Source organism: Orycteropus afer, unplaced genomic scaffold (assembly GCF_000298275.1).
Source record: "Orycteropus afer afer isolate SDZICR_OR568_19922 unplaced genomic scaffold, OryAfe1.0 scaffold00008, whole genome shotgun sequence".
Taxonomy (NCBI): Eukaryota; Metazoa; Chordata; class Mammalia; order Tubulidentata; family Orycteropodidae; genus Orycteropus; species Orycteropus afer.
In genome coordinates, this window is record NW_006921595.1 from 25,746,465 (window position 1) to 25,772,769 (window position 26,305).

The 26,305-nt window shown below is 36.5% G+C and overlaps 1 protein-coding gene across 1 annotated transcript in view; it reads left to right on the forward strand.

Annotated features, from left to right (window-relative positions):
* The first annotated feature begins 3,338 nt into the window (after positions 1–3,338).
* Positions 3,339–26,305, forward strand: part of ETV1 (ETS variant transcription factor 1) — a 106,616-nt gene continuing 83,649 nt past the window's right edge. The window contains exons 1-4 of the mRNA XM_042781531.1: positions 3,339–3,383; positions 4,212–4,299; positions 5,710–5,757; positions 15,463–15,516. Coding sequence (XP_042637465.1) covers positions 3,339–3,383; positions 4,212–4,299; positions 5,710–5,757; positions 15,463–15,516 — 235 coding nt within the window. The remainder of the gene's footprint in view (positions 3,384–4,211; positions 4,300–5,709; positions 5,758–15,462; positions 15,517–26,305) is intronic.

Here is a 26,305-nt window from a genome sequence, read left to right on the forward strand (position 1 = left end):
TAAGCCTGTAATGTTCCTAAAAGAAAGGAGAATTAACAAGACATTTGTGCGATGAATCAAAGGTAAAAATGAAAATTACAGAACCTTCAGTGAGAAAAGGGAAATCTCTCCACAATATCAAACTGTTTGCGCTTCTAAAAGCAATGCCATGTCGAACAAGCTAAAGGCTCTCTCCTTACTCTCCTTGATTCTGTTCCTTTGCTCAGGCGCAGCTTTTATTGTAGGCAGTGCAACCTGGAATTATCTCCGCTTGAACATTCCTTTAATCTCGGACTTCCCCCCGCCCCCGCCTTGTATTGCTTTCAAAGTGTGTTTTTCTTTTCTTTCATTTTCTAGAATTTGTTTGCTGCGTTTATTGCGAGATAGCCCTGGTGGCGGAGTGGTTAAGCCCTGGGCTGCTAAGCGAAAGGTTCACGGTTTGAACCCACCAGGAGAAAGAGATGACAGTCTATTTCCGGAAAGATTTACAGTTTTGGAAACCGTTGAAAAGTTCTATTCTGCTCTAAAATGTCCTCTTTAGTCGGAATGCACTCAACGTCAACGGTTTTAGTTTTTTTTCAGTATTTATTTCAGGGTCGAGAAAGACGAGTTACAGAGGCAAAAGAAAAAAAAAGTTTTGTGATTTAGGAAACTTAGGCCTTTGTTGTATTCCTCCACTCCCCCATCCCACCCCCCGCGCTCCACGCCCCCAACCACGTGTCCCAGAGAGGCCGGAATTTTGTGAATGGAACTGAAAGGTGGCTGTGGGGGCGTGTGAGGCTCCGCCCCCTTCCTTTAGGCGGCCAATCCCCTAGCGGAGCGCTGCGGGGTCAGTACTAAAAAACAATGGGCTGGGAACACACGGTTTGTCATTGGCTGCAGGGAGAACCTCTCGGGGACCTAACCCGAAGCTCCTCCCTCTCCCGGTTACCCTGGATACGGGTAGGGCTCCGGCCTCAGAGGTCTTTGGAAACTGTTGCTCAGATTACCAGGGGTGGGTTATCCCGAGATGCGAGGCGGCGGGACACCCTTGCTATTGGTCCTCCGCCTGGGTGCACTCGCAGTAAGTACCCAGGAGCCTTTCAGGCCTTTAGCCTAGGAGCTAAACTGCTCCCAGAACCCGCGGGGTTAAAGTGCAGTTCCCGCTCAAAATGCTTGTACGTGCTCATGTTGTCACAGGCTACAATTTCAGAGAATGCACTATGTGTTCCTTGCTGCCCATAATTATTGGTTATTTTCCCAGTTTTAAATAATTTTTTGTTTTGTTTTAACATAGCCTTTCCTTTTCTGGTTCCCTTACGGATACAAAATTAAGTCCTGTTTGCTCACACTCCATTTTAAAGCGTCTCCACAACGTTCCATTTCAAATAGAAATGGAGAACTGCAGCACGTTTCCCAAGTGGCGGAACAGCTGCCGGAAACATCCTTTAGTCACCAGCTCTGGTCGCCACCAGGATTACAAGTCAATTTCAATATACTAAGTCCCTGGTTCCATCCCCGCGGCCTCTCAACCCCTGATGGGCCGCGACTGTCCACTGCTCCAAGCCCTGCAGCAGGGTGGTCACGGCAAGCGGCTTCAGAGATGCAGTCCTCACTTTTTAACGTCCTAGCCATGTCCTTGAAACCCGAGCCTCCTCACCCCTCTCCCCCTGCTCCTGGCTCTGGCTCTTTCAAAGCTCAAGAGGAAGTAAAAGCGTCAAGTACAGTTAAGTGACACCCTCACCTGCGTGTATACATAACAAAAGCTCAGGAAACGTGCGGGTCCCGGGATATCCGAGCCACCTCATCCCCTCCCTGTTCTCTCTCCCTACACCGTGGGCGGGGAGCACCTTTCTCATATGCACATATTGGTACCGATGCACGTTTATACACTTTTATACACGTTTATACACGTTTATACACTTCTCCTCACCCATTTACCTGCTTGAAAACCCTATGGGGCAGTTCTTCTCTGTCCTTAGCATCCTTGTGAGTAGGGATAGACTCGATGGCGGCGTTTTTTTTTTTTTTTTCCTCACCTAGATTGCTCTGTTGTCTCCCCAAGTTCTCCCTCCCGACGCAACTCTCCCTTTCTGTTCCTAATAAGCATTTCCCTGGCTTCTCTCAGACGATTCATCACAAGATGCTTTATTTCTCTGTTCCACGAACGACAGGATCTAGTTTTAGTTGAGAATAGCTGTTAAAAAAAATAGTCTCCATAAGCCATAGTGGTGGTGGGGCTAGGGGAGGGTTGAAAAAAGGGAAAATAACTTGGGCCAAAAGCTTAGTGGGAACGAGGCTAGGCAGCGAGGCGGACTCCTTGTCAGGTCAAGGGTAGGGAGGCTGTGGATTTTGAGGGGGCGTTGTGGCTCGCGCTTCAGAGTATACACACCTGAACTAAAAGTGCTTTAAGGAAACCTGCCAAACAGTGAACCAAACATACCAGTAACCAGAACGGGCGACTCGATACACATGGCAGCAGTGTCCCCGGGCGTCTTAACAATAAACTGCGGATAGAAAGAGGGTCGATTCTCGCCGGCTTTGCCAAGCTGCGGATTCCGCACCTCGCCGCCGGGGACTCTCTCAGGAAGAGGGGCGCGGGAGATCCGTGAGAAGGGGCAGCGAGCAGCCTGATTGACAGCCAGAAATCTGATCTTGTGAAAGAGACGCGGAGCCAATGGGAGGCAGCGATCCATCAGTTTGGATTGGAGGCCCCTGGAGGAGAAGTAGAGGAAAAACCACCGAATTGAGCTCTGTCAGAGGCGCTTTCAGCTTCCAAGGGGGAAGTGCTGGGTAATAATTAATGTTTTTACCAAATTTGGAGGGAATTTTTTGCAGCAGTTCGCCTACCGTGGCCTTCAGGTGGGTCTTTCTAACAACTTTTTATGTCTCTCCAGATAATTGCATGGTTATGGGTTGCAAAAACTATCCTTACGAAAGAGGTGTCTCCGTCTCTTTAGTCCCGTTAGGTGCAAAGCAAGTCTCGTTGATCGCCATTGCTAGTTTTGCACACGTTTGCGAATCAGCGCTGCCCGGGGTACACTGACCGCGCAGGGAAGCATCGAGAGTGTAAATAAATGCATCGCCTCTTGTGCGGATTTTTGCTACTGCCGAAAATATGTTAATTGTGAACTCTCTTGGCTCTCTTTGGATCCAGGTGAAGGAGGCGGTGTAGGGAGGGTTATTTTTGTGAATGGGACTGTCGGGGGGTAATTAGCTATGCAAATTCAAGAGCTTCATTCATGATTTTTTTTTTTTTTTTAAAGCCTAAAAGCCATCTTGTTCCCCTCTAGGTTGATAGAAGTCCAGATCCCGAGGAAATCTCCAGCTAAATGCTCAAAATATAAAATATTGAGCTGAGATTTGCGAAGAGCAGTAGAATGGATGGATTTTATGACCAGCAAGTGCCTTACATGGTCACCAATGTGAGTGATCAGTTCGAAAGTTGCTGTTTATAAACTTGACTCCGGCGGGGGGGGGGGAGGAGGGAGGAATGGGGGAGGGAGAGGCTAAGAAGGGAGGGGGCAAGGGGGTTGGGATTGCAGATACTTTATCTGCTTTGTTGCCACTGTAGGGCGACTCTGCTTCTAGAAGCCCAGTCTTCAAAATGAGCTTACCTTTCAGTGATTTGGATAAGGCATAGTTTTGTTTTTTAAGACCCCTTTTTCTGATTAAAGTGTTCAAGATGAGTGGAAGAGGAGATGGAGGGCAGCAGCAGCTGCTGCACTCAAAGTTTCTGGCTGGGTTTGTCTGCCACATTGAAAAGAATGAAGTTGAGACAAATGCTGACACTTTTTGTTTACATGGGGTGTTTTTGTTTCTTTTTTCCTCATTTTCTCTCTCATTTTTAAAAATTTCTCCACTCTCTTTTAGCTGCTTTTTTTGTGGGTATCTGAGAAACTAAAATTCAGTCTTTTAATCCAGCTTTGATCCAGCCTAAAAAAGACTTTAAGTGTAATTGCTTGATGTTGTTTTGATGCTGAGATACCATGAATATATGATTGATAAGTATTAGAGTGTTAGGATCCGCATAGGGCTACAACTCTCTTGGCTGTTGAAGTCTTAGTGTAGATTTTCACTAACATGAATGCAAAACCTGAAAATCAGAATTGATACTATGGAATTATTTTTCCATTAAGAAAGAGGATCCAGTAGACTTTAGGTTATTTTTGCATGTTTTTTGTGTGTGTGTGTGTGTGTGTGTGACATCTGAGGTTTACATTCTTTTAAAGGATTTTATCTTTCCCTTTTAGAGTCAGCGTGGGAGACATTGTAACGAGAAACCAACAAATGTCAGGAAAAGAAAATTCATTAACAGAGATCTGGCTCATGATTCAGAAGGTGAGGTTTGATTTTAGACTGACTTCCCCTTCTTTACCTACTCTCCCACCCTCATAAAGAAGAGGAACACTCCAATCTTATCTTAAAAATAGTAAACTTTATAATTACTGAATTTAACTAATACTTTTATTTGGAGCAATTTACATAATGTGACAGTTTGCATTGGAGAATGTTTGTGGTCTTGTCACAAAACTAATGAAGAAGTAAATAAAAATTAAAAGTGACATCATTCTTTCAATCATTCTTTTATATTTGACTGCACTTGTCCATATGACACATAACTAATACCATACACTAAGGTATGGATTCTAAAATAGTCAACACATTGGGACACATTATACAGCTATGTACACTGTTTAATTTTTTCTTCCTACTGTATACAATTGTTTGATTCTCTATCCCCTTTTCATTAAAATCATAAACTACTATCAAAATTAGGAAGGATTTTAATGACTACAAGGTAGAGTCATATAGTACCTTGTTTATAGGCCTTAAAAGTGTTCACTGAATCATGATCCAGAATCATAATGAAGGCCTAATTAATAATTATATTACCTATTTGGGCAGTTAGACTACAGAGTCTTTTCATGAACTCTTGGTAGGTTATCAATACATTATAAATTATTTCAACCATATAGGGACATTCATTATGAACTTAATATACTTAGATTTAGTTATCAAAAGTCAGTTTTCAATTTAGAGTATATATATTATATTCTGAAACTTCCTAATATCCTTTTGCTTACTGAACACCTTCAAACCCCACCCCCACCCCAATAGGACAGAATATACAAGTTTGCACTTGATAATTTACAGAACTCAGGGAATTATCTCTTTTTGATTTTATAAACCTTTTATTGTTGAAATTTTCCTCAAAAAACTTGTATTTACAAGTTGTACCTTTTAGTATTTTGTTACTAAACCTGATAACATATCAGGGTTATCTCATATACTATGTTATCATTTATATAAGTTTCAGAAGATATAAATAAAATTCTTTTCACTCTTTCTGTTCTCTCACTACTGTTTTAACAAGAATTGAATAAATTTAAGAGTAACTTCCACAGATAGACACACCTTCCCCTCTGCCTTTTTTGTGAATCTTACTGTACTTATATTTGATGTCCCTAAGCTTATTTATTATGTTTCTTGCTAAGAGAGAGAGGAAAAAAAAAAAAAAAAAAGACTATTCTTTAGTTTTTAGACTATATGAGCTTCTTAAAAAAGCATTGCTTGATAGCCATCAGAACTATGAGAGATTGCTCAGATATGAACCTTACTTTCTTATATTGACCCCCCCACAAGTGGAATTGATATTTAATGCCAATTTTATGATGATGAACATTTCTATTTAATGGAGCCTTAGAGATTTGCAAATCTTATGTTATGCCCTATGACTTTTTTTTTCAGAACTCTTTCAAGATCTAAGTCAATTACAAGAAACATGGCTTGCAGAAGGTAAGGTAAAAATTGCTTTAAAAGGGGAAAAGCAACAACTCTAGAAGGGGGAAAAAAAAAGTCCTGAACTTGCTGTCTTAATGTTCAGCCCAATTAATTGAGCTCTAAAAGAGCCACCTCATGTGTCATGCATACATTAGAGCCTCTGATGAGTTTGTCTTTGGGGACTCTGGGGCTGCACTACCCAGTGTCATCACAAATTACCAGGAGAAATTGCTTCCAGCTCACAATCACATCTGCTTTTGGCAAGAACTAATGCACCAAGACTTCAAGTTCTAAGGCTCTCTTCAGATTTTAATTGCAATTGATCAGGTTTATATTATTGTACCTCGAGAGACCTCCTAGAGCCAGAACCCGGCTTGCTGTTTCCTTTAGAGCAGCGCATATCATTATTTGGTGTTCTGGTGGAGGACTTCTCTGATGGCAGAAATTAGTTTCTCTGGGTTCATCAGGACGGGATGCTTCAAGATTTAAGTGCAAGTGTCTTCTTTCCACCTTGTTCACAACACAGAACGTTAGGTGTGTATCTAATATTTAGGAAATCTATGCATTTAAAACAAATCTATGGGGTTTTGATGATTTTTAAAATGTTATCTATTTGGTACTATACATGTGATGTTTGTGAAATTGACCTTTGTTATTTTGTCAACTTTATTAGGATTTATTTATTATAGTAAGTAGACATTTAAAGACATTACTTTGATTTTGGATTATTTTTGATAAAATTGTATATTTGATCTATTATTCTTTTATTGTGTGAAACTTCATTTTATAGGAACAATGAGATACTACTTGAGTAAAGCTTTATAGAACTTCAAAAATGCTTAATGTTGAGAGATCATGTTTGGCATTTGTAATTCACAATTTTTCTTTTGCAATTGGTATAATGAATGTGAAATTTTAATTTTGTCATGTGTTTTATGAGCAACAAAAAGAAAATTATAGATATTTAAGCCTTGAGTATAATTGTATTATTTCTATCTTCACACTCTATGAGAAGCACAGAATTTCTTGAACAGATTTTTAAGCTGGTGAGGAGAGGGTCTCTTTAAGTTGAACTCAAGTGTTGCTGTAGGTACTTTGAGGCTGACTGACTTGTTTTATCTGGTGGTCTTGCATGCAGTTGATCAAGTTGCTGTTAGTATGTAAAATAAGTTTCTTTGTTTTGCTGATATTCCAGTTCTCCAAAGAGCTTTTGCAACCTTTATAAGTCTTTTAAGTTCAATAGCTTTCCTGGTAGTCCTTTGAAAAGGTGATTGTATTTGTGTGTTAATGAAAGGTAAGTATTAATGAAAGTTTTAGTTATATTTAAAGGTCATTTTTCCTGTCCCTGTAAATGAAACTTACTGCAATAGATTACTTATTATTGCAACATAAGCCATACACTCAAACGTAACTTTTTCAAGAAAAAACTCTACCGAGGTTCTCATGTTGACTTTTATCTATTAATATTGTAAAGTTGAAGGTTGTGAGAGAATTTATGAGAGAATTTATTCACTTATTCAAAATAACTTAAATATGTATTTTAATTGGTCTGGAAGGTGTGTTGCTTCTTAAGATTTTAAAATCTCATTGATTCCAAGTCAGTGCACTTGCTGGCAGATTCTGAATGTGCATAGCAACTCTGCTCCTGGAATTTTAAAATGTAGAATCTGTGACAGACTCTTAACATTTTAGAATCTATATATATATATATATATATATATATATATATATATATTTGGCTTGTTTTGTTTCTTGTAGCTTGAATAAATGATTTAAATAATCTATCTTTTAAAGCTTTGCTTTGCGCTTATCCATGATTTCTTAACATACCTGTAAATCAAATCTGAAGACTTAGCTTTATATAAAATAAACCTAGAATATGACCAATGTATTTGAGGAATGTAGACTTTCACTTAGAAAAGAATGCATAAACTTACTAAGTTCAGGAATTAATCCTCAGAGTGTTTTATTAAATACCCAGGTGGACTGCTATTTACAAACTAGGCATAATATTACATTTAGAAGAATTTAAACATTTGTCAGAATAGTTTCATTTATCCAACCATGATGTAAACAAAAATTGTTATGTGATTTTTTAAAAATCTAAGATTGAGAAGAGTTTTTTTAAAAAAAAACTATTTGTTAATAGACTCCACATTTACTTTTGTTTGAGTTATTAAATACAATTTAATTATTTTGCATTAACATTTTAATTTGACTTATTCCAAGGCTTGAATAATTAGCTAAAAAGAGATCTCAAAATTATCCTACTTTATTTGTAGCTAGATTTGCCCATTTATGTCCTCTGCACATCCAGAAATAAAAACATTGCCAAACTGTCAGAATTTATACCATTTACATATTTCTTTTATTAATGACCGGTAGCCAAGAAAGTGACCATAGAATTTTAAGGCATTGACCGTTTTGAAAAAGATCTTTGGCAATTAACCAAGTTTTTCTCATAAGTTAGAATCCCAGTGGGAAATTAAACAGGTCTAAAAATCTTATTAGACATGAGTCAAGTTAGTTGTAATGTGTTATATGAAAACCATGTTTTTTAAAAACAACAGTGAAAGTCTCTAAATATGTGGGATATGCTGTATCTTAGCATACTTAATCTGTTCTTTCCTATAAGCATTTTTCTAAGGTAGACCCAAAATTCAACATATGTATTAGTCACTGGGCAGATTAGTATGGGTTATGAAATATGAACTTACTTCTAAGAGAAAGTTGGGATAGATTAGGCCAGGACTATGTGAAGGTGAGGATGGAATCAGCATTTCCAATTCAGTAAAATCGTCTCTGAATATACTTCCATTCTCTCCCCAAAATAATTTCTACACAGGGATCAAAAACACATTTGTGGTGAGTATAGCTTTACACTAGTATCACTTTCTGTATGTTCACACTACAATTTAAAGATTTTTATCCTATATATCACAATTTAAAGTACTCACATTGTATTCTGAATTTTAGAAAGTTGAAAAGCTAGTATTTTCAGTGGCCATAATAGTAGTTAAAAAGAAAGAATGTGTAATTTATATTTATCCCATTATTACTTAATATTATAATTTGGCTATGTACAATTCTTGTATTGATTATTTATCTTTTGAATATGATTGATACTGACAGAAAGGCAATTGCAATTATTTGATCTCATCAAATAGTGAGTTCAAATATCAATCTCGTCAACATCATGGTGACGTCTTATTGTTTAACAGCCTCTCTCAGTTGTGCTTTAGAGGCTGATGTCCTAGAAAATCACAGTTAAAATCGAACCTTTTGTGTGAATAGGACAGAAATAGAAGGATGCAAACTTGAATTTTAAAAAATGCTTTCTTGAAAATTTGCTTATGAAAGTTTACCTACTAATACAATTTAAAGAAAATCATAAATTTCAGTATATATGTAATGTAAATACATAGCTACTTTTGAAGATAGTTTTTGGTGGGGTCTAGAAGTTCTGTGTTTCTTTAGTAATATTAAAGAAAGGAGTTAAGGAGGATTAGCTGCCATCAGGCTAAAATCTTTTTCAATTACTTTGCAATATTGAAGTTTTATGCTTCCACTATACTTCCAAGTCGGGAGCTCTGGTAGTGTAGTGCCTAAGGCACTTGACAGCTAACCAGAAGGCTGGGGGTTCAAACCCACCAGCCACTCCTCAGAAGGAACATGGGGCAATCTACTTCTGTAGTGATACTGCCTCAGAAACCCAAGGAGGGGTTGCTATGAGTCGGTTCTGACTTGACGCACATAACAACAACAACATACTTCCAAGTCAGAGTTTTATCTCCAAGAACAGCATTTCTATGCCAAAAGTTATTACTTCATTCAAATACTTTTTTTTTTTTAATTTATGCAACCATTTAATAGATTGACTTAAAAGTAGATATGTCATTATTATAATCTTAATTCATTTCAATATCTGATTCTAAATTCATAACCAAAGTCAATTTTATGAAGTTCCTTAAATAATATCTTCTATTATTATATGCTGTACAGAATGTCTTCCATAATATACTGTAGTCATGATGCACTCATTTTATGTATTGAAAATTGTATTTTTTTTTTTTATTGGAGCATACAATTAGAAAAATGTTCATGAATGCTATTTTTTTTCTTTGTCATGAGAAATGAAGGCTATTAGAACTACATTATTTTATGTTGTTCACATGAGAAAGGAATTAAGAATTAAGCATTAAATTACAGAAGTCCATAAGATTGCTTAAGAGTTGAGGAAGAGTCGTTTGATGTGTGTGTGTGTGTGTGTGTGTGTAGGGAAGGGGCAACCACTCTCTGTTGCACCAGGATATACTTTAAAATTCCAAAGAATGACTTCTCATTTGGACATGATTTAAAGTTAGCAGGCAGAATGAACGTATTTTATTTCTAAATATTCATCGGACTTGTCAAAATGTTTTCTTGTCTAGGATCTATATGCAAAAAATAAAAGTATTTTTTAAAAATAGAAAAATTGAACTTGGGGTTGCATATGTATAGTTTTTTCCAGAGGATCCGAAAAAATGTTAATGAAGTATTGCTGAGCTTTTCTGGTTCAGTTATAGGAAATGTGGAACTTTTTGAGTTCTGTAATATTACTTTATTCCCTTTGATCTGTGTAGAATCTTGCAGTCAAAAACAATGACAAATAGTCAATACCTCTGTAGCATTAGACAAACCATTCATCTAGAAACAACTAGTTGGCTCTGAACTACCCATAAGTTTTCAAGTCACAGCAGGCCAATTTAGAGTTAAGAAATGAAGCTGAGCTGACATTCAAGACAACTAAAATTTATTCTTTTCTTTGAGAATATATAGAAACAGTGTCTTTATCAAGTATTCAAGATGTTTCTGTCATGGGGAAATAGCCCCCTTTTTGTGTGTGTTTAAGTATGTTTATACTTCTACATCAATTAATGCTTATACATTGGTACAATGATTTTAATGTTAAAAGCGGATATGATATAAAACCAGGCTTGGTGGACTCATGATTATTTTGTTCCATGGCCTGAAGCTGTATTCTTGGATTAAACAAGAATACCACTGTTTGAAAGTTGATTTTCTTACAATTTTGCTTAAGATATATTTTAAATTTCTTCAGAGAAGCTGATTTCTAACCCTTTGATTCAAAGCAAAATGCAATAATACACATGAATTGTGGGCAAGAAATAAAAAAGACATTTCTTTAATGACTTTTTCCCTTCTTCCCTCCTCTCTTAGTTCAGTATATTCAAGTTTTCTTGACAAGGTACCCTGTAAAGTAGGATGGGTTAAATTATCTTCCTTTCTAAATAAATAAAATTTTATAAACATGCCATTTATCTAAATGTGTTCCTTAATGAGTCTGAGCTGTATTTGAGAGAGCAATAAAATTGGTGTGTTTATATTGCAAGTTCAAGTTTACTTGCTTTAGCTCTTCGGAAGGGTGTGACATGAAAAGATTTGCGGTTGGGCCACATGGCTCATGCTGGACTGTGTTTTTGTGAATGGAGGCAGAACTCCAGAACTGCCTGCCTGTCTTGAGGAATTGCTGAGAAGATCAGCTGTCTCATTCACGACAGAAAGAATGACTCATACATCTTCCGCCTTGTTTGGCTCCAGGTCATTGTTATGGTGGATAGAACTGGTTTTAATTAAATATTAACCCCTTCTATACTTGATATTTGTTTTGTTTGTAATTTTTCTCTAATTTCTTTACTAGCTTTAAAAGAAAATCTCACAGGCCCCTAGTTTGTAAGCAAAAAAAGTTTTTACTTGCCTGCAGCCAGCCTAAAATATTCAAAGCTTACCTTTTCTTAAACAATGATTATTATTTAATTTGAAAGCTACAAATGGGCTTACAAATGTAAGGTATGTTTAAAAATTGCCTATCCCCACTCCCCAAAAAATATTACTTATAAAAGGATATGAAAATTAAAAATGATGCTTGAGAATTCTGTGCCCTATAGCTAGGAGCGCTGGTAGCGTAGTGCCTAAGGCACCTGACTGCTAACCAGAACGCTGGTGGTTCAAACCCACCAGCCACTCCTTGGAAGGAAGGTTGGACAATCTACTTCTGTAGTGATACCGCCTCGGAAAGCTACGGTCCTGAGTCGGGTCCGACTGGACGGCACATAACAACAACAACATAGATTAGATTAATATTTTTACAGATTTCTTTCCCATGATATGTGGTGGGGAGAGAGAAGAAAAACAAACAAACAAACAAAAACATTAGATAATAATCTAGGTAAAGCTGAGAGTGCAGCTACTCTCCTTTTAAAGCAGCGATGAAGAGACTGGATGGCAACTTGTCTATTAATGTGCGATGAACTGATAGAGCTGCTCCAGCTATTACCAATAAAATCCACATGCTTGATCTTCTTGAAAGCCTTTTATTGGTCTTTTGCTGTATACTTGCTCCCCTTGTCCTTCTTTTCCTCTCTCCCATCCTCTGTAATTGTGTAATGTGAGAAAAACATTGTTAACTCCGAGAGTGATTATTTCAAGCATAGTTTATAACACAGTAGTGGATTTTTTTGTTTTGTTAGGTTGACTTGTATTGTTAATTATCAGCTTTGGACTTGGCATGGCTTGCCACAACTTCAGGCAGCTGTAGTTTGCGACTTCACAGAATTGTTGTCCATTGATGAAAGAAGAAGAAATGTATAACAGAAATGCAGCAATACTCTGTCATATTTTCCTTGCCTGGATCCAACTTGTGTTTTCAGTTAACTGCTTTCCTTTTAGTCTCAGTTGAAATTAGAGGTATACTTAAGCCTCTATTTAAGTAGTATGCTGCTTCATTTGATCTATTCAGTTTCTTAAGATTAGCTTCTGTGAAAATGTGAGTCATATGTTTTTTGTTAAAATTCTGTAATATGTTCAGGCATAAGTGTGAAGTATTTATTCAGTATGTTAAGGATTTAGCATAGAAATAGCAATTCTTATTCTTACTCTTTTTTACAAATTGTTAGCATGCAGCTATTTTTTGTGTATTTTTGAGGTATAAGTTCTAGATTCTTCTGCTTCTAAAGTTTTGCCTTTTTCCCCCACACATATGCCAACACACACCACAGATCCACCAGTGATAGTTATGCCTTTCTTGCAGTGATATATATCATAGAATTGCATGATAGTAAGAAAAAAAAATCTGGTCTTCCCCATATTCAGACCAGCATATTTGGTTACAGTTATACTTTTGTTACTCACTAGCTATTTTTAACTATTCCTATAAAGGATATTACATTTTAATAGATCCTTGTAAATGTTGTTTTTTTAAAAGCATAGTAGTTGTTGTGGCTGATAATTTGGCATCTCAATAGTTAGATCTGTATGGCTGTTAATTTAGAGGAGAACCAAAATGTGTAGGTATAATGACAAAAAAAAAAAAAAAAGTTCAGGATTTGATTCTTTCTATCCATTGTTACTTATTAAATATATATACATAACCATATTTGTAATTTTTTACTGTGAAAATTTATTTTAAAGGGCACTAAAAAGTCCCTGGGTGATGCAAACAGTACTATTCTCATTTATTTATAAATCTAAGAAAAAGCAAACTTAATACAATGTCAAAAATTATATTATGCTGTTAATTTCTAAGGTAATGCTGATGAATGATTTTTAGCTGTTACTTTTATTCACCTTCCGTATAATTCCTTAGAAGTATAGCTGTTAATTTTGTGTTGTAAAGATTGAAGTAGGTTTTTTTTTTTTTTTTTTTTTTGTAAGTTGAAAGAAAGGAATTGATGGTGGACGATCGGAAAGAAGAAAATATGTTACATTCATAGTGTACCTGTCATTGTGTCTCCCATTATATTTAGCCTATTTAATTAATTCTCAAAGAAAAACCTTCATTATCACTATTAAACTTGTGAGTAAAATTAAGTTCAGTAAAATTAAGGTAAATAATAACTTGCCCCAAAGTTAAACAACCACTAAGTGCTAGAACTATAATTTGAAGTTTGCTTGTCTTTAAGGTTTTAACCCACAGTATCAGATATTAGTGAAATACAATGAGCAAAAAAGAAGAAAAAAAAAATCTCCTTACAGCCTAGGCTCATCAAATAGGCATGAAGTGTTCTTAATTTATTTGGTTTCATTTGGTAGAAGGGGGTGAAGTGTGTGTTTCCTAAGCTGTTAAAGTATTGGTGTGTGGGAAAAGTTTTAGAAAACAGTTGACTGTCAAACTGCATATAATAGGCAATGCAGTATGTATCAATGGATAGTTAAATGCTGTTAATAATATAACATACATTTTCTTGAGCTACATAGTTCTGATATTTAAAATTCTGTTAAATAAACAACAAAACAAACTTTAAATTTATCTGGGCTATATTCAGTAACCTAATTCCTTTTTACATAGAGTTTTCTTAACCCAGTAAATTGCCTATCTGCATCTTTTTCAAGACACTATTTTAAAAAGAATTCCCATGCAGAAAAAGCCCCCTTTTTTTTTTCTGTTAGCTGACATCTGTTTTAATATAACTTGATTGAGTAAAAAAGTTTTAGTACAATATAATACTAGTAAATTAATACTACTTAATCAAATCATAGCTGAAGCTAATTAGGATAATAAGTCACTGTATTTTTACATATGGCAAATAACCTAATAACGATTTTAAGGAGCTCTGGTGGTGTAGTGGTTAAGGCATTTAGCTGCTTACCAAAAGGTTGATGGTTCAAACCCTCCAGCTGCTTAGCAGAAGAAAGATGAGACAGTCTGCTTCCATGAAGATTTACAGCCTTGAAAACCCAATGGAGGTTGCTATGAGTCAAAGTTGACTCCATGGCAGTCAGTTTGGTTTAGATTTTGTGTAGTTTTTGTGTGCTTAACTGTGTGTGTGCATGCGAGAACTTATTTTAGTAATATTCTGTCAATTGGGATTAGATTATTGCAATGGCTAAATCAAGTGTGATGAAAACATTTTAGGAGTGAAAATGTGTACTTTTGTTTTGATTGTTGCTGAATATATTAAATCCTACTATTCAGTATTTTTCCTTTACTAAAAATAGGCAAGTCATTTGACATTACAACTGATGAAGTAATGATAATCTTTTTGTTAGTGCTGAATAATCACCAGGAAAATATTTTGCATGATGAGGTGAAGTTTATAATTATTTTTGTTTTATTTGATCATAACCATTGAAAACAATTCTTTTAAAAACTTTTTAGCACATTTTGGGCAAATTTAGGAAAAACATGTTTCATTACAGTAGTCTAATTTGCAGTAGACTGAACATAGCAAGAGCATACGTTTGGAAAGAAGCTGAGGTGTGTGTGACAACTGTGCATCATTTCAAAGAATTGTGGAGGTGATTTAGATGAGCTGCTTACAGACTGGCAGTGAGTGACTTGGAGTATCTTTTTGCTCCATTCTTGCTAAATAGAAATTCTATAGCTTTTTTTTAATTTTGTGTGTTCCTTTTATTTCCTTCTGGTGAGTGAAATTCAGAGGGAATACAACTGCTACTATTATATATTACACATAAACACACACGTGCACACACATGCACACCACACACATGTACACACACACACGGTCGTTTTATAGTTAACATCAATGATCCTTTCTTTTTCTCCTCCCAAGTATTGCTTTCAATGCCATTTTACATAGGAACTCATGGGAAACAATTGTAGATTTGATCTCAGCACACAAAACTAATTACTTGTGATTCCTTATGCTTTAACAGTTTCTCTCTAAATAAAACAATATATGTATTTTTTTCTTTCTTCAGCTCAGGTACCTGACAATGATGAGCAGTTTGTGCCAGACTATCAGGCTGAAAGTTGTAAGTATGGTATGATTCATCTCTCGTTATTTTTCTCTTTCTTTCTTGTTTCTTTTTTTTTTTTTTTTCCCTTTGGTTGTTTTTCACCTCTAGTGTCTATTTTTGCATTGTGCCAGTGCCTTTTTTTCGCCTACAGGATGATTTTATTGGCAGGGCATGACATCAGCAGAATCCCCAGTATAGTATGAGCCAAGCTCGAAATAGTGGCCAAGGAAAACTAATTCGATTAAAAGATGGCCCTGTTCTCTATATTTGGTAAATATCTCTGGAGAGGAAACAGAGTGCAGGTCATGAGCATGTGAGTGCTTACTTCCAGTTTGGCATTATGTTCACAAGGAAAAGTCTGGATGCTGATGGGGAACATGGTGTTGTCCTGCTTTCTGTTAGTAGTTAAAATCCATGTGATGTTATTTATTGTGTTGTTGTTGTTGTTGTGTGCCATCGAGTCGGCCCCAACTCATAGCGACCCCTCTTTGGGTTTCTGAGGCAGTATCACTACAGAAGTAGGATTGCCCAACCTTCCTTCCTAGGAGTGGCTGGTGGGTTTGAACCACCAGCCTTCTGGTTAGCAGTCAAGTGCCTTAGGCACCATGCTACCAGAGTTATTTATTGTATAACTTATAAATGATTCAGAACCAAACATTATTTGCTTATTGTACTATTTTACATTAAATCATGAACTGGCACCTGCTTTGATTCAATTTTTAGTCTCAAATTTTCTATTTCCCAGTTACATTAATCCAAAGGGAAGTAGCCATTGGTTTTTCTTAAGGTCTCTTCAGTGTCCCTTCCCTGATCCTGACCCCAGGTCCTGTCTGTCACAGGATTCATGGGAGTGATTTTGCCTACTTCTAATTGTGGAGTGAGCATCTTGCCTGTGCAAACATGGTTGCTTCAGGGTTTACTTCTGGTGTTTATGCTTCACCATTTTATTAACTAACTGTAACTACTAACCTGAGTTCCAAATTAAAAAAAAAAAAATCAAACTCATTGCAATTGAGTCGGATCTGACCCAACCTTTCCTTGGGTTTCCAAGGCAGTATCTCTATGGAAGTAGATTGCCCTATCTTCCTTCTGAGGAGTGGCTGGTGGGTTTGAACCACCAGCCTTTTGGTTAGCAGTCACATGCCTTAGGCACTATGCTACGAGAGAAAAATGTATAAATGTCATCTTGATTGTGAAATTGGCTTAATACATTTTTGGTCAATTACCAACATCTTAAACTCTTACCTGGTTCATTTTCTCAGACTTTGACAGTTGTACAGGAGACAGCAAGAGGTACTTAATACATCACAATTTATCAAACCCATGTTTTCGCACCCTAATATTGTAAATCTAATACAAATTCATTACTCTATTACTCTGAGTAATAGATATTAGAGAGTAATATTTTCTACTTTTATATTTGGTATCTTAGATTTCCCAGATTTCAACGGGAATGTGGTTTCTTCCAGATTCTGTCCCATGCTACATGTTTTAGTTCAGCTTGATGTTTGATCTTAGAAGAGAATTTTGTGTGCTGTTTGGTGTTTGAATACAGTTATTTGACTCATGCATTCAAGAGATCTATTTAGCAATAAAATAGACTTCAATCCAGGAATTCTGGAGATGTGGTGTCTAAGGCATTTGACTGCTAATCAGAAGGTTGGCGAATCAAACCCACTAGCATCTCTGTGGAAGAAAGACCAGGCAGTCTATTTCCATAAAGATTTACCACCTTGGAAACCCATTGGGGGTTGCTATGAGCCGGATTGATTCAATGGCAGAGAGTTTGTTATAGACCTCAATAGAGACTCATAAAATCTATCCCAGAAGGAAGATGGCTATGCAAAGCCTCCCTTTCTTGATTACAGAGTAAGAAGAGAATGGTCACGTTTCCAACATTGTCCTTTCTGAAGTGCGGTACTTGTGTTCTTCCTGAAAGCTAAGCTTGTCATTTGAGTAGGAGAGTTTTTCTTACTCAGTTGTTTTACAGCTGAAGAAATTGTTAGCAATGCCAAATGCTGTGCAGATACCAGGGTAAAGGGAACTACCTAAAGATTACTCTTTATCCTTTCCTTATTTGATCTCTTTTCAGCATTTCTTATTCTTGACCATTTCATCTTGAAATCTGTCTTCTCTTGGTCACCAGTCCAAAATCAAACCCATTGCCATTGAGTCAATTCTGACTCATAATGATCCCTATTGGGTTTCCAAAGGTGTAAATCTTTACGGAAGTAGATTGTCTCATCTTCCTCACTCTGAGCAGCTGGTAGATTTGAACTGCTGACTCTGATTAGAAGCCAGATGTCTTACCCACTATGCCAAAAGAGCTTCCTTTCTCTTGGTCATGGCCATTTTTTTTTTTTTTCCTTTCCCTTTTACTCCTTTGATTATTCCTCTTCACTCCACTCCTCTTCCTTCCTTACTCTTAGTATACCTCTTCTTTCCCCAGGGTTCTGTCCAGGGGCAGATTACCCAATAAGCAAGGTAGGCATAGGTTAACTTGTGCTTACTTATGAATCTATAATGAAGAGTTGTAAAACATGGTGAAACCATGTGAAACTGTTCATTAAAGATTCATAAGTAAGCATAAGTAAACCCGTACCTACCTCGTTTACTGGGTACTCTGTCCCTAACAGGGATTGTAAATTTGAGAAGAGGTTTGATGGTGTAGGAAAGTGCTATGGGGTTGGGAGACAGACAGATGCCAGCCATACCTAGAAGCAGAATCTTTTATGTGGTGAAAAAATGTGAAATAATTCACTGCAGATTAGCACAAGTAAAGCTGTGCTTAACCTTGCTTATTGGGTAATTGGACACTGGTTCTATCCCTAAACTTTTCCTTCTAATTTTCATGCTCTATACTAGTTTCTATGATGATGCAAATGATCTATATCTGTGCCATCTGACACAGTGACTACTAGTCACATTGGCCTTTTCACATTTCAAATGTGGCTAGTTATCCCAAAGGGCTATTGGCTACTGTATCGGTCAGTTCAGCACTAAATTGTGATGTCTCCTAAATTTGCTCTTTCCTGGTGAATTGTCTCCTTCTGCAGCTATCTTTTGGACGTCTTCACCTGGCCCATCACTAGGGTCTGTGTACAAATTAGAAAAAGGCAACACCTCTGCACTCACCACAAATGGGATGCTTGAACAAAGGAGTATATTCTTTTACAGTTTGGAGGCTTTAAGTCCAAGTTCAAAGTGCCAGGCTTTAGGGGCTGGGTGAAAGCTCCTAAACCTTGGCCTTCAGCTCTACCTCCTGCTCCCAGCCCTCTGAAGCTAGACACTTTTCTCCACTCAGACAGCTGGTAGCTTCTGAGGCTGACAAGCCCAAGGTTGACGAGTCAAAAGGCATAGTCCTGATGTTACCAAACCACATGGCATGCCATTAATTCAAGTCCATAGAAAGTCCCAGGGTTGGTAGAGCATGGTAGGCTGCCGAACAATGGTATGGCTACATGCAGGGTCCAAGCGTGCCATAAGCTAGAGACCATTCCCAAAGCTGTTTCGTATATACAGGAAGCAGACAACATCGCTAAAGCAGCTACTCAGCTGCTCCAATAGATTCCACCATGGAGTTAATTACTAATCTCTCCATGGGGAATAACTACGTTCAGCTGTCCAGCCACTCAACCAGACCCAGCCACGTTGACACACAAACTTAACCACCACAATGGCTTTGAGACTTATGCATAAAGCATCCTAATTATAAAGGGAATCTATAAACAAAGGTAAAAATAGATCTGAAATAGTTTAATAAAATGAAAGTGAGGGTGTGTGCTTTATTTCATGTTTTCATGGACTTATTAAAGGACTATTGTTCAGATGATGGTGGACAGCTAATTTCAGTGTTCCTTGAAGAAAGAACAAGAGGAGAATGATTTTTAAAAAAGAATAAGCTATTTTGATTGGATTCTAAGGAGGAATTCTGGATGAAGAGGGTCATCACATAGTAGAAACTGAGAAGTTATAAGTGCCTTTTACAAATGTTGGTGTCTCCTCTGTCTGAGGATGCTTAGTTTGGCAGAGGTATCCTATCTCCAGGAATGGAAAGAAACTTTGTCTCCTTGTGTGACGTGTCTGAATTCTGTGAGGTTCTCTTTTTCAAATGTGAATAATTGGATTTCCTTACATATGTCAATCAAATTAGGTGCTTCTGTTTTTGCTTTTAGCCCTTTGGTAAATGCAGGTTAGGAGAATGAACAGCAAAATTCTGCTCAACACTGAATTTGACTGTAAAGTGTATAAATATATGTATACGAGTAGAGAATATGTATTTTAACTGTAACATATATATACTTTTCACTGTATATATTTGGCTGTAAAGTGCATAAATATATGCATATGAGAACAGGAGAGTAAAAAATTGTGAAAAATGAAATTAAACCAAATACCTGAGGATTTTCTGAAAAATGTCCTGTGCATACTTTGCCTTATTTACAAAATATTTCAGTTAGAAATGTGGAATCCAATGATGTTACACTATAACGTGCTAACTTTTGAATTATGCTAAACTTTGGAGCAATTGTAGACATTAAAGACAAACAAAAAACTCCTTAAAGATCCATCCTAGGAAATGAAGGAAGGCTAAGAAACTACTACATAGTTGTAATTTTTGTTGCAGTTGTTATTTAGAAAAAATCTTTTCATAACTTAGCACTCTGCTAAACAAACAAATATAAAATGACTTTAGGATACACCTTAGTCCAGGAAAAGTCAAATTATATTTTTTAGAAAATTCAAAATCTTTAGAATATAGATGAGCCTTATCTTTCCAAATAGCTATGTTTATAAACAAAATGTTTATAAACAGAATTTTTGTAAATCATATATTTTCAATTTAATTGACATCATTAACCTTAGATTTTAAATCATATACTTTAAATTGTGTAATTTAATCTTTTAAAATCTATAAGCTCCCATTTTCTTCTTCATTATGAAGTCATCCATTGTTTTTTATAGCTGGTTTGTTTTCATTGGTTAGACTAGTGCATTTCAATCTTAACAGTGATTCACTGTTAGATGACATTCACATTTACATTTCACATTCTTCCAGAAAATCGCAGGGCTATAGCCAGGGTTATGCAAAACTTTTAGCAGGATACAGAGATCCTTATAACTCTACTCCTTTCTCTTAATACTCTAGAAAGCACACTGGAATGCAAGTCAATTAGAATGATGCCATTAAGGGAATAACCTTGACTCCTTTAATATATTTATGAAAGTAATTTTTGCAAACTTCTAAACTGTAACTGATATTTATAATACAATACAAGTGACCCATCTCAAAATAACCAAGACCAGTTAGTGTATGTGGGAGGACTCAATTATTTAAAACCAAGATTACACACAAAACACCTTCTTCAAGTAAGTAAAAGTCAGAGCTGCACTTAGTTTTCTTAGGAATTTTATTTTATTTTTTAAGTTTTGACTTTTTCATGGTTTGGCAATGAATTTTGGGGAAGATGCTTTAGAAGGTTACTATTACAAATCTGGTTTGTAAAAACCAAATCAGACAGGTCTCTGCAGACCCTGACTCAATCATTTATATTAACATGTTGTACTTGTCCATGATAGGAAAGTTAAATACCATGTGATTTTCATTTCTTGATTTTCTGCCTTTCTTCTAAGCTGTCTTCCCATATTGGTTTCTTTCTATACATACTATGAGTACTTTATATAAATTCACTTTTTGTTATTCATTTTGAAACCTTTATTGCCTGATTAAATTTTTGGATATGACTGGCCAGGAAGATTTTGTCTTCTTTCATTCCTCTGTCTGGTTTTACTAGAAGGAGAGAATAAACGCAAAGGGGAATCCATTTCTAGAACTTGATAATAGGAGTATGTCACTGTGCTTTTTTTTTTTTTTGAGACTTGTTTAAGCACATAATTAGACTCAAACTTTCTACTTTTAGGCTGAATAGCCCGTGTCTTTCTTAGATGTGAGCAAAAGCAAGCTCTTGAAGGTTCTAAGTTTCCTTTTATGTGTGTGTTTTGTTGTTTTTTGTTTTTTATGTCTTTTGCTTTTGTACTTTGAATATTTTATCAAAGTAATATCTTCAAAGAGCAGGGGGGAGAATCCCACAAAAGATTCCATATTCCTGTGACTCCACATTTCAAAATCCTATACTCTAGATACAATCTTCTTTTTTTTCTTTTTTCATGTTTTCTTGCGTACTAAGTAAATAATAGGCTTGTACTAGTCCTTGATTTAGGAGCTCTGGTAGCATAGTGGCTAAGACACTTGACTGCTAACCAGAAGGCCGGCGGTTCAAACCCACCAGCCACTCCTCGGAAGGAAGGTTGGGCAATCCTACTTCCGTAGTGATACTGCCTCGGAAACCCAAGGAGGGGTCGCTATGAGTCGGGGCCGACTCGATGGCAAATAACAACAACAACAACAGTCCTTGATTTATCGATTTTACAATATCTATTGATCTAATAAGCTAGATAAATATTTGGATGAGTATTAATTATTTTACTGCTAGTATTCATCTACATAAGGAACCTGAGTGGCTTAAGTGGTTTGAGATCAGCTGCTAACTGAAAGGTTGGGAGTTCATACCCACCCAGTGGCTCTCTTGGAGGAAAAGGCCTGGCAATCTGCTTCTGTAAAGATTACAGCCGAGAGAACCCTGTGGAGCATTCTGCTCTGTTATACACGGGGTACAAATGAGTCAGAGGCTGACTTGAAGGCACCTCACAATAGTAACAACTATAGGCTATATAATGCTACTTGAATCCAATAATCTTATTTACACTTGGGTATGGATGAGAATCTTTGGGGAAAGCTCATTTGAATACAGCTTCAGTGACCTGTCCTGAGAAAGTCTGACTCAGACATCTACCTATGCTGTCATTTACATATCACAGTGTCAGTCTTTTGCAATCAAGTTATAAAGTGGACCCTGTTATTCATACACAAACACAACTAATTACATAAGAGATACAATAGGTTTCTGAACACTTATATAAATTATATATTGTCATTTTATTCTTTAACTAAAAATTAGAGATTAAAAACTGAAAAGGTAATTTTAGGTGGTTTATGAATTTTTATATTCTATGCTAGAGTTATTTGTATTTTCAATTCCAAAGACTACCTTATTAGTAGGAGCTCTTGTAGCATAGTGGCTAAAGCACTTGACTGCTAACCAGAAGGCTGGCAGTTCAAACCCACCAGCCACTCCTCGGAAGGAAGGTTGGGCAATCCTACTTCGTAGTGATACTGCCTCGGAAACCCAAGGAGGGGTCGGGGCCGACTCGGCGGCACATAACAACAACAACAACAAACCTTATTAGTTACTCTCTTTCACCTTTAGTTGTGAGAAGATCACCCCTGGATATAGACCTGTCTCATACCAGAATCAATTATAATTTAGGACGCTACCTAGTAAGTTCTGAATGTTCCTAGGCATCCTAACCCCACCTTGTTCCAGATGCTTCCAAAGATTTTTTGTCATCAGATGTTTTTCTGCTGGTGGTACATAAATGCCTTATATCTGTCACATTTTAAAGCCCAGCAGCCAGTTTTTCAGCAACACAAAAGTTTATTTTTGTGTTTGATTATTTCACAAAGAATATACCTCCAAAATCAAAATGGCAATCCTATGGGAAATAGCCTCCATCTTGCAAGAATTTATGTTATAGATAACATAACAGGAACGAATCACTTTTAGGAGAAGAAGCAACAGCTAAATCATAGACTTTGGGGCATGTCACTTTATTTACTTATCTGTAAGAGGACAGGGAACCAAATAATCTCTCAGGTTCAGGCTACATATGATTCTGTTATAGCTTTTCCACACTCAAGGAATAAAGAAAGGATAACATCTAAATATGGTGATTCACTTGAATTTAGAAGTGAACATTAGAAAAAACATAACTTATAGGAAAGTACTATGTAAATAGAAATTTCTCTGAAGGATTATATATACATGCTAAAAAAAAGTATCAGCCCAAATTTTAATAAAGTCTTCTCTAGTAGATCCTTTTCAAAATTGTTGATTTTATCATAGATAAGGTAGATATTCCTAAGGTAGATATTTCAGACTAAATGTCAGAGTAAGAAATAAAAACAAGCAAGCAAAACTAAAATAAATCTCCTCCTAAAATAGTGTTTTTGTTCTATTATTGTGTAAATTAAAAGTATATGTTTCAACTCAAGTCTTTCGCTTTTCCTAATCGACCACTGAAGCTAGAGGCATCTCTTCACTCAGGCAGCTACTGGCTGCTGAGGCTAACAAGCCCAAGGTTGACAAATAAAATGGCACAGTCCCGATGTTACCAAACCACATGGCAAGCCATTCATTCAAATCCATTGTAAGTCCCAAGGTTGGCAGAGCATAGCAGGCTGCAGAACACAGCTACATGCAGGGTCCAAGCATGCCATATGCTAGAGACCATTCCCAAAGCTGTTCCTTATGTGGGAAGCAGACCGCAGGCTGCTTATGAATAGACTCAGCTGCTCACAGTAGATTCCACCATGGAGTTGATTACCAGTCTCATGGGGAATACTACCACCAGCTAGCCAGCCACTCAACCAGGCCCAACCAAGTTGACAAAGTTAACTACCACAGATGCTAAGTGGGTTTATAAGACTCTGAAAGTTTTTTCATTCAATAAATATATGTTGAGACCTATTATGTGTCAGACACTTTTTAAGTACTAGTTTATGTAGTGGTAGACAAATCAGACAAATATAGTTTATTTTTGCATGGTGCTTACATTCTTATGGCATGGATCACTGTCATTGTGTTTGCATCTCTTTAGCCTATGACAGTATTGCTATGATGGGGGACTAAGAAACGTGGCTTACAGTTTTTTGAAAACTATGTATTAATTATTATATACACCCCTATTTAACGGTAATGAGAATACAAAACATAATGTCTAAGTAATCAAACCCGATTTAAAACAAAATGAAACAATACTGCAAACAACCTTAGTATCTATGTTAAGGGACTGCCCTAAAGAAATAGCCATTGACCATCTTGATGTGAGTTAATCTAGACTGAATTTTATCTAGCAAATAAATCTTCTTTCAACTATTGGCCATTGCACATTCAATCACACCATCATCCAGGTCTGATTGGTTAATGCCTAAGCTTTGCCATTTGTATACTGTCATGCTTGATTTCAGTAACTGATGTACCCTGAATATTTTGATGATGAGATGTAAAATATTTGTACATCTACCATATTCAGGACTATTCTTTTGAGTGTGTGTGTGTGTACATGTGTGTGCATGTTCGTGTGACATGTATTGGTAATTTTCTGTTTAGCCTTCTCTTTATAAGTATTTGAGAAAAACTCAAATTCAAAATTTTCAAAACAAACCATGGTATTTCCAAAAACCCTATGTCTCTATCAGTGTTCCTCATCCCAGTTAAAATTGTTAAGCATTCACTCAGTTACCTATACAATAACACATGGAGTTATTTTTGACTTATCTGTTATTCTCTCATATCCGTCAATCACCAGTTTTATTGATTTACTTACAAAAATATGTCTAGAATATTTCTCCCCTTTTAATTCTCTAGATGTTGCCCTAATTCAGATACTCAAAACTCTTCTGCCCAACAGTTTTATCACTTTTGAATTGATCTCCTTGATGCATGTCTCCTTCCACATTGAATCCAACTCATTTTTGGTTAATCTTACATAGTTTATTCATGTCATTAAAAAAAAAAAAAAAAACAACAACTAAAAGCTCACTGCCTTTGAGTCGAATGTGACTCACAATGACCCCTTCTTGGGTTTCTGAGGTAGTATCATCATGGAAGTAGATTGCCCAATCTTCCTTCCCAGGCTGGTGGATTTGAACTGCCAACCTTCTAGTTAGCAGTTGAATGCCTTAGGCACCATGCCACCAGAGCTCCCATTTTAAATTGTCATTATTTGCCTGTTGTCTACATAAAAGCCAAGTGATATAGCATTCTAATCTGGGCCCCCAACATAGTTTTGTGCTTCTTTTATCATAGCATGCCCATGTTGTTGTTGTTATGTGCCATCGAGTTGGACCTGACTCATAGCGTCCCCTCCTTGGGTTTCCGAGGCAGTATCAGTATGGAAGTAGATTGCCCCATCTTCCTTACGAGGAGTGGCTGGTGAATTTGAACCGCTAGCCTTCTGATTAGCAGTCAAGTGCCTTAGGCACTATGCTATCAGAGCTCCCATAGGTTACCTATTTTCCTGCCATTCCAGTCTATGTTTTATATCTTATTCACAACATACACTTTCATACTTCTACACCGTTGCTTAAGTTGCTCTTTGATTTACTTTGAGTTTGAGATCTTACTCATTCTTTAACATTCAGTTCAGATGTCACTTATTCCTTAATCTTCCTAGTCAGAATGAACAATTCCTACGTGTCCATGAATGCTTTATATATACCTCAGGTTTAATACCATTTCCCTTATTTTATAGAGGAAGGATCATGTCCTTTTCATTTTTGTATAATTTTGTACTTTGTAGAGGTTCAATGAAAATTGAATTGAATTGAATGTAAAGCTTCCAGGAGCCTTAGAAACAGTTAAACAGTGTATTTATGTCCAAGTAGTTTAAACTGTCTGGAATAAACACAGATATCAGAATTCATTTTCCTGTACTTCATTTTTATTTGTGGGATAACAAAATGCTTGCATTTATGTAGTAACATTAAAGTTAAGTCTCAGTTATCAGATTAAGATTCTAATAAATATTATTTGGTAGTCATATCTCCCAATATGTTTCTCAGTAATCTCTGTTTAGCACAAACACTCTGAAGTAATTTGATATTGTTCCCATTTTATATAAA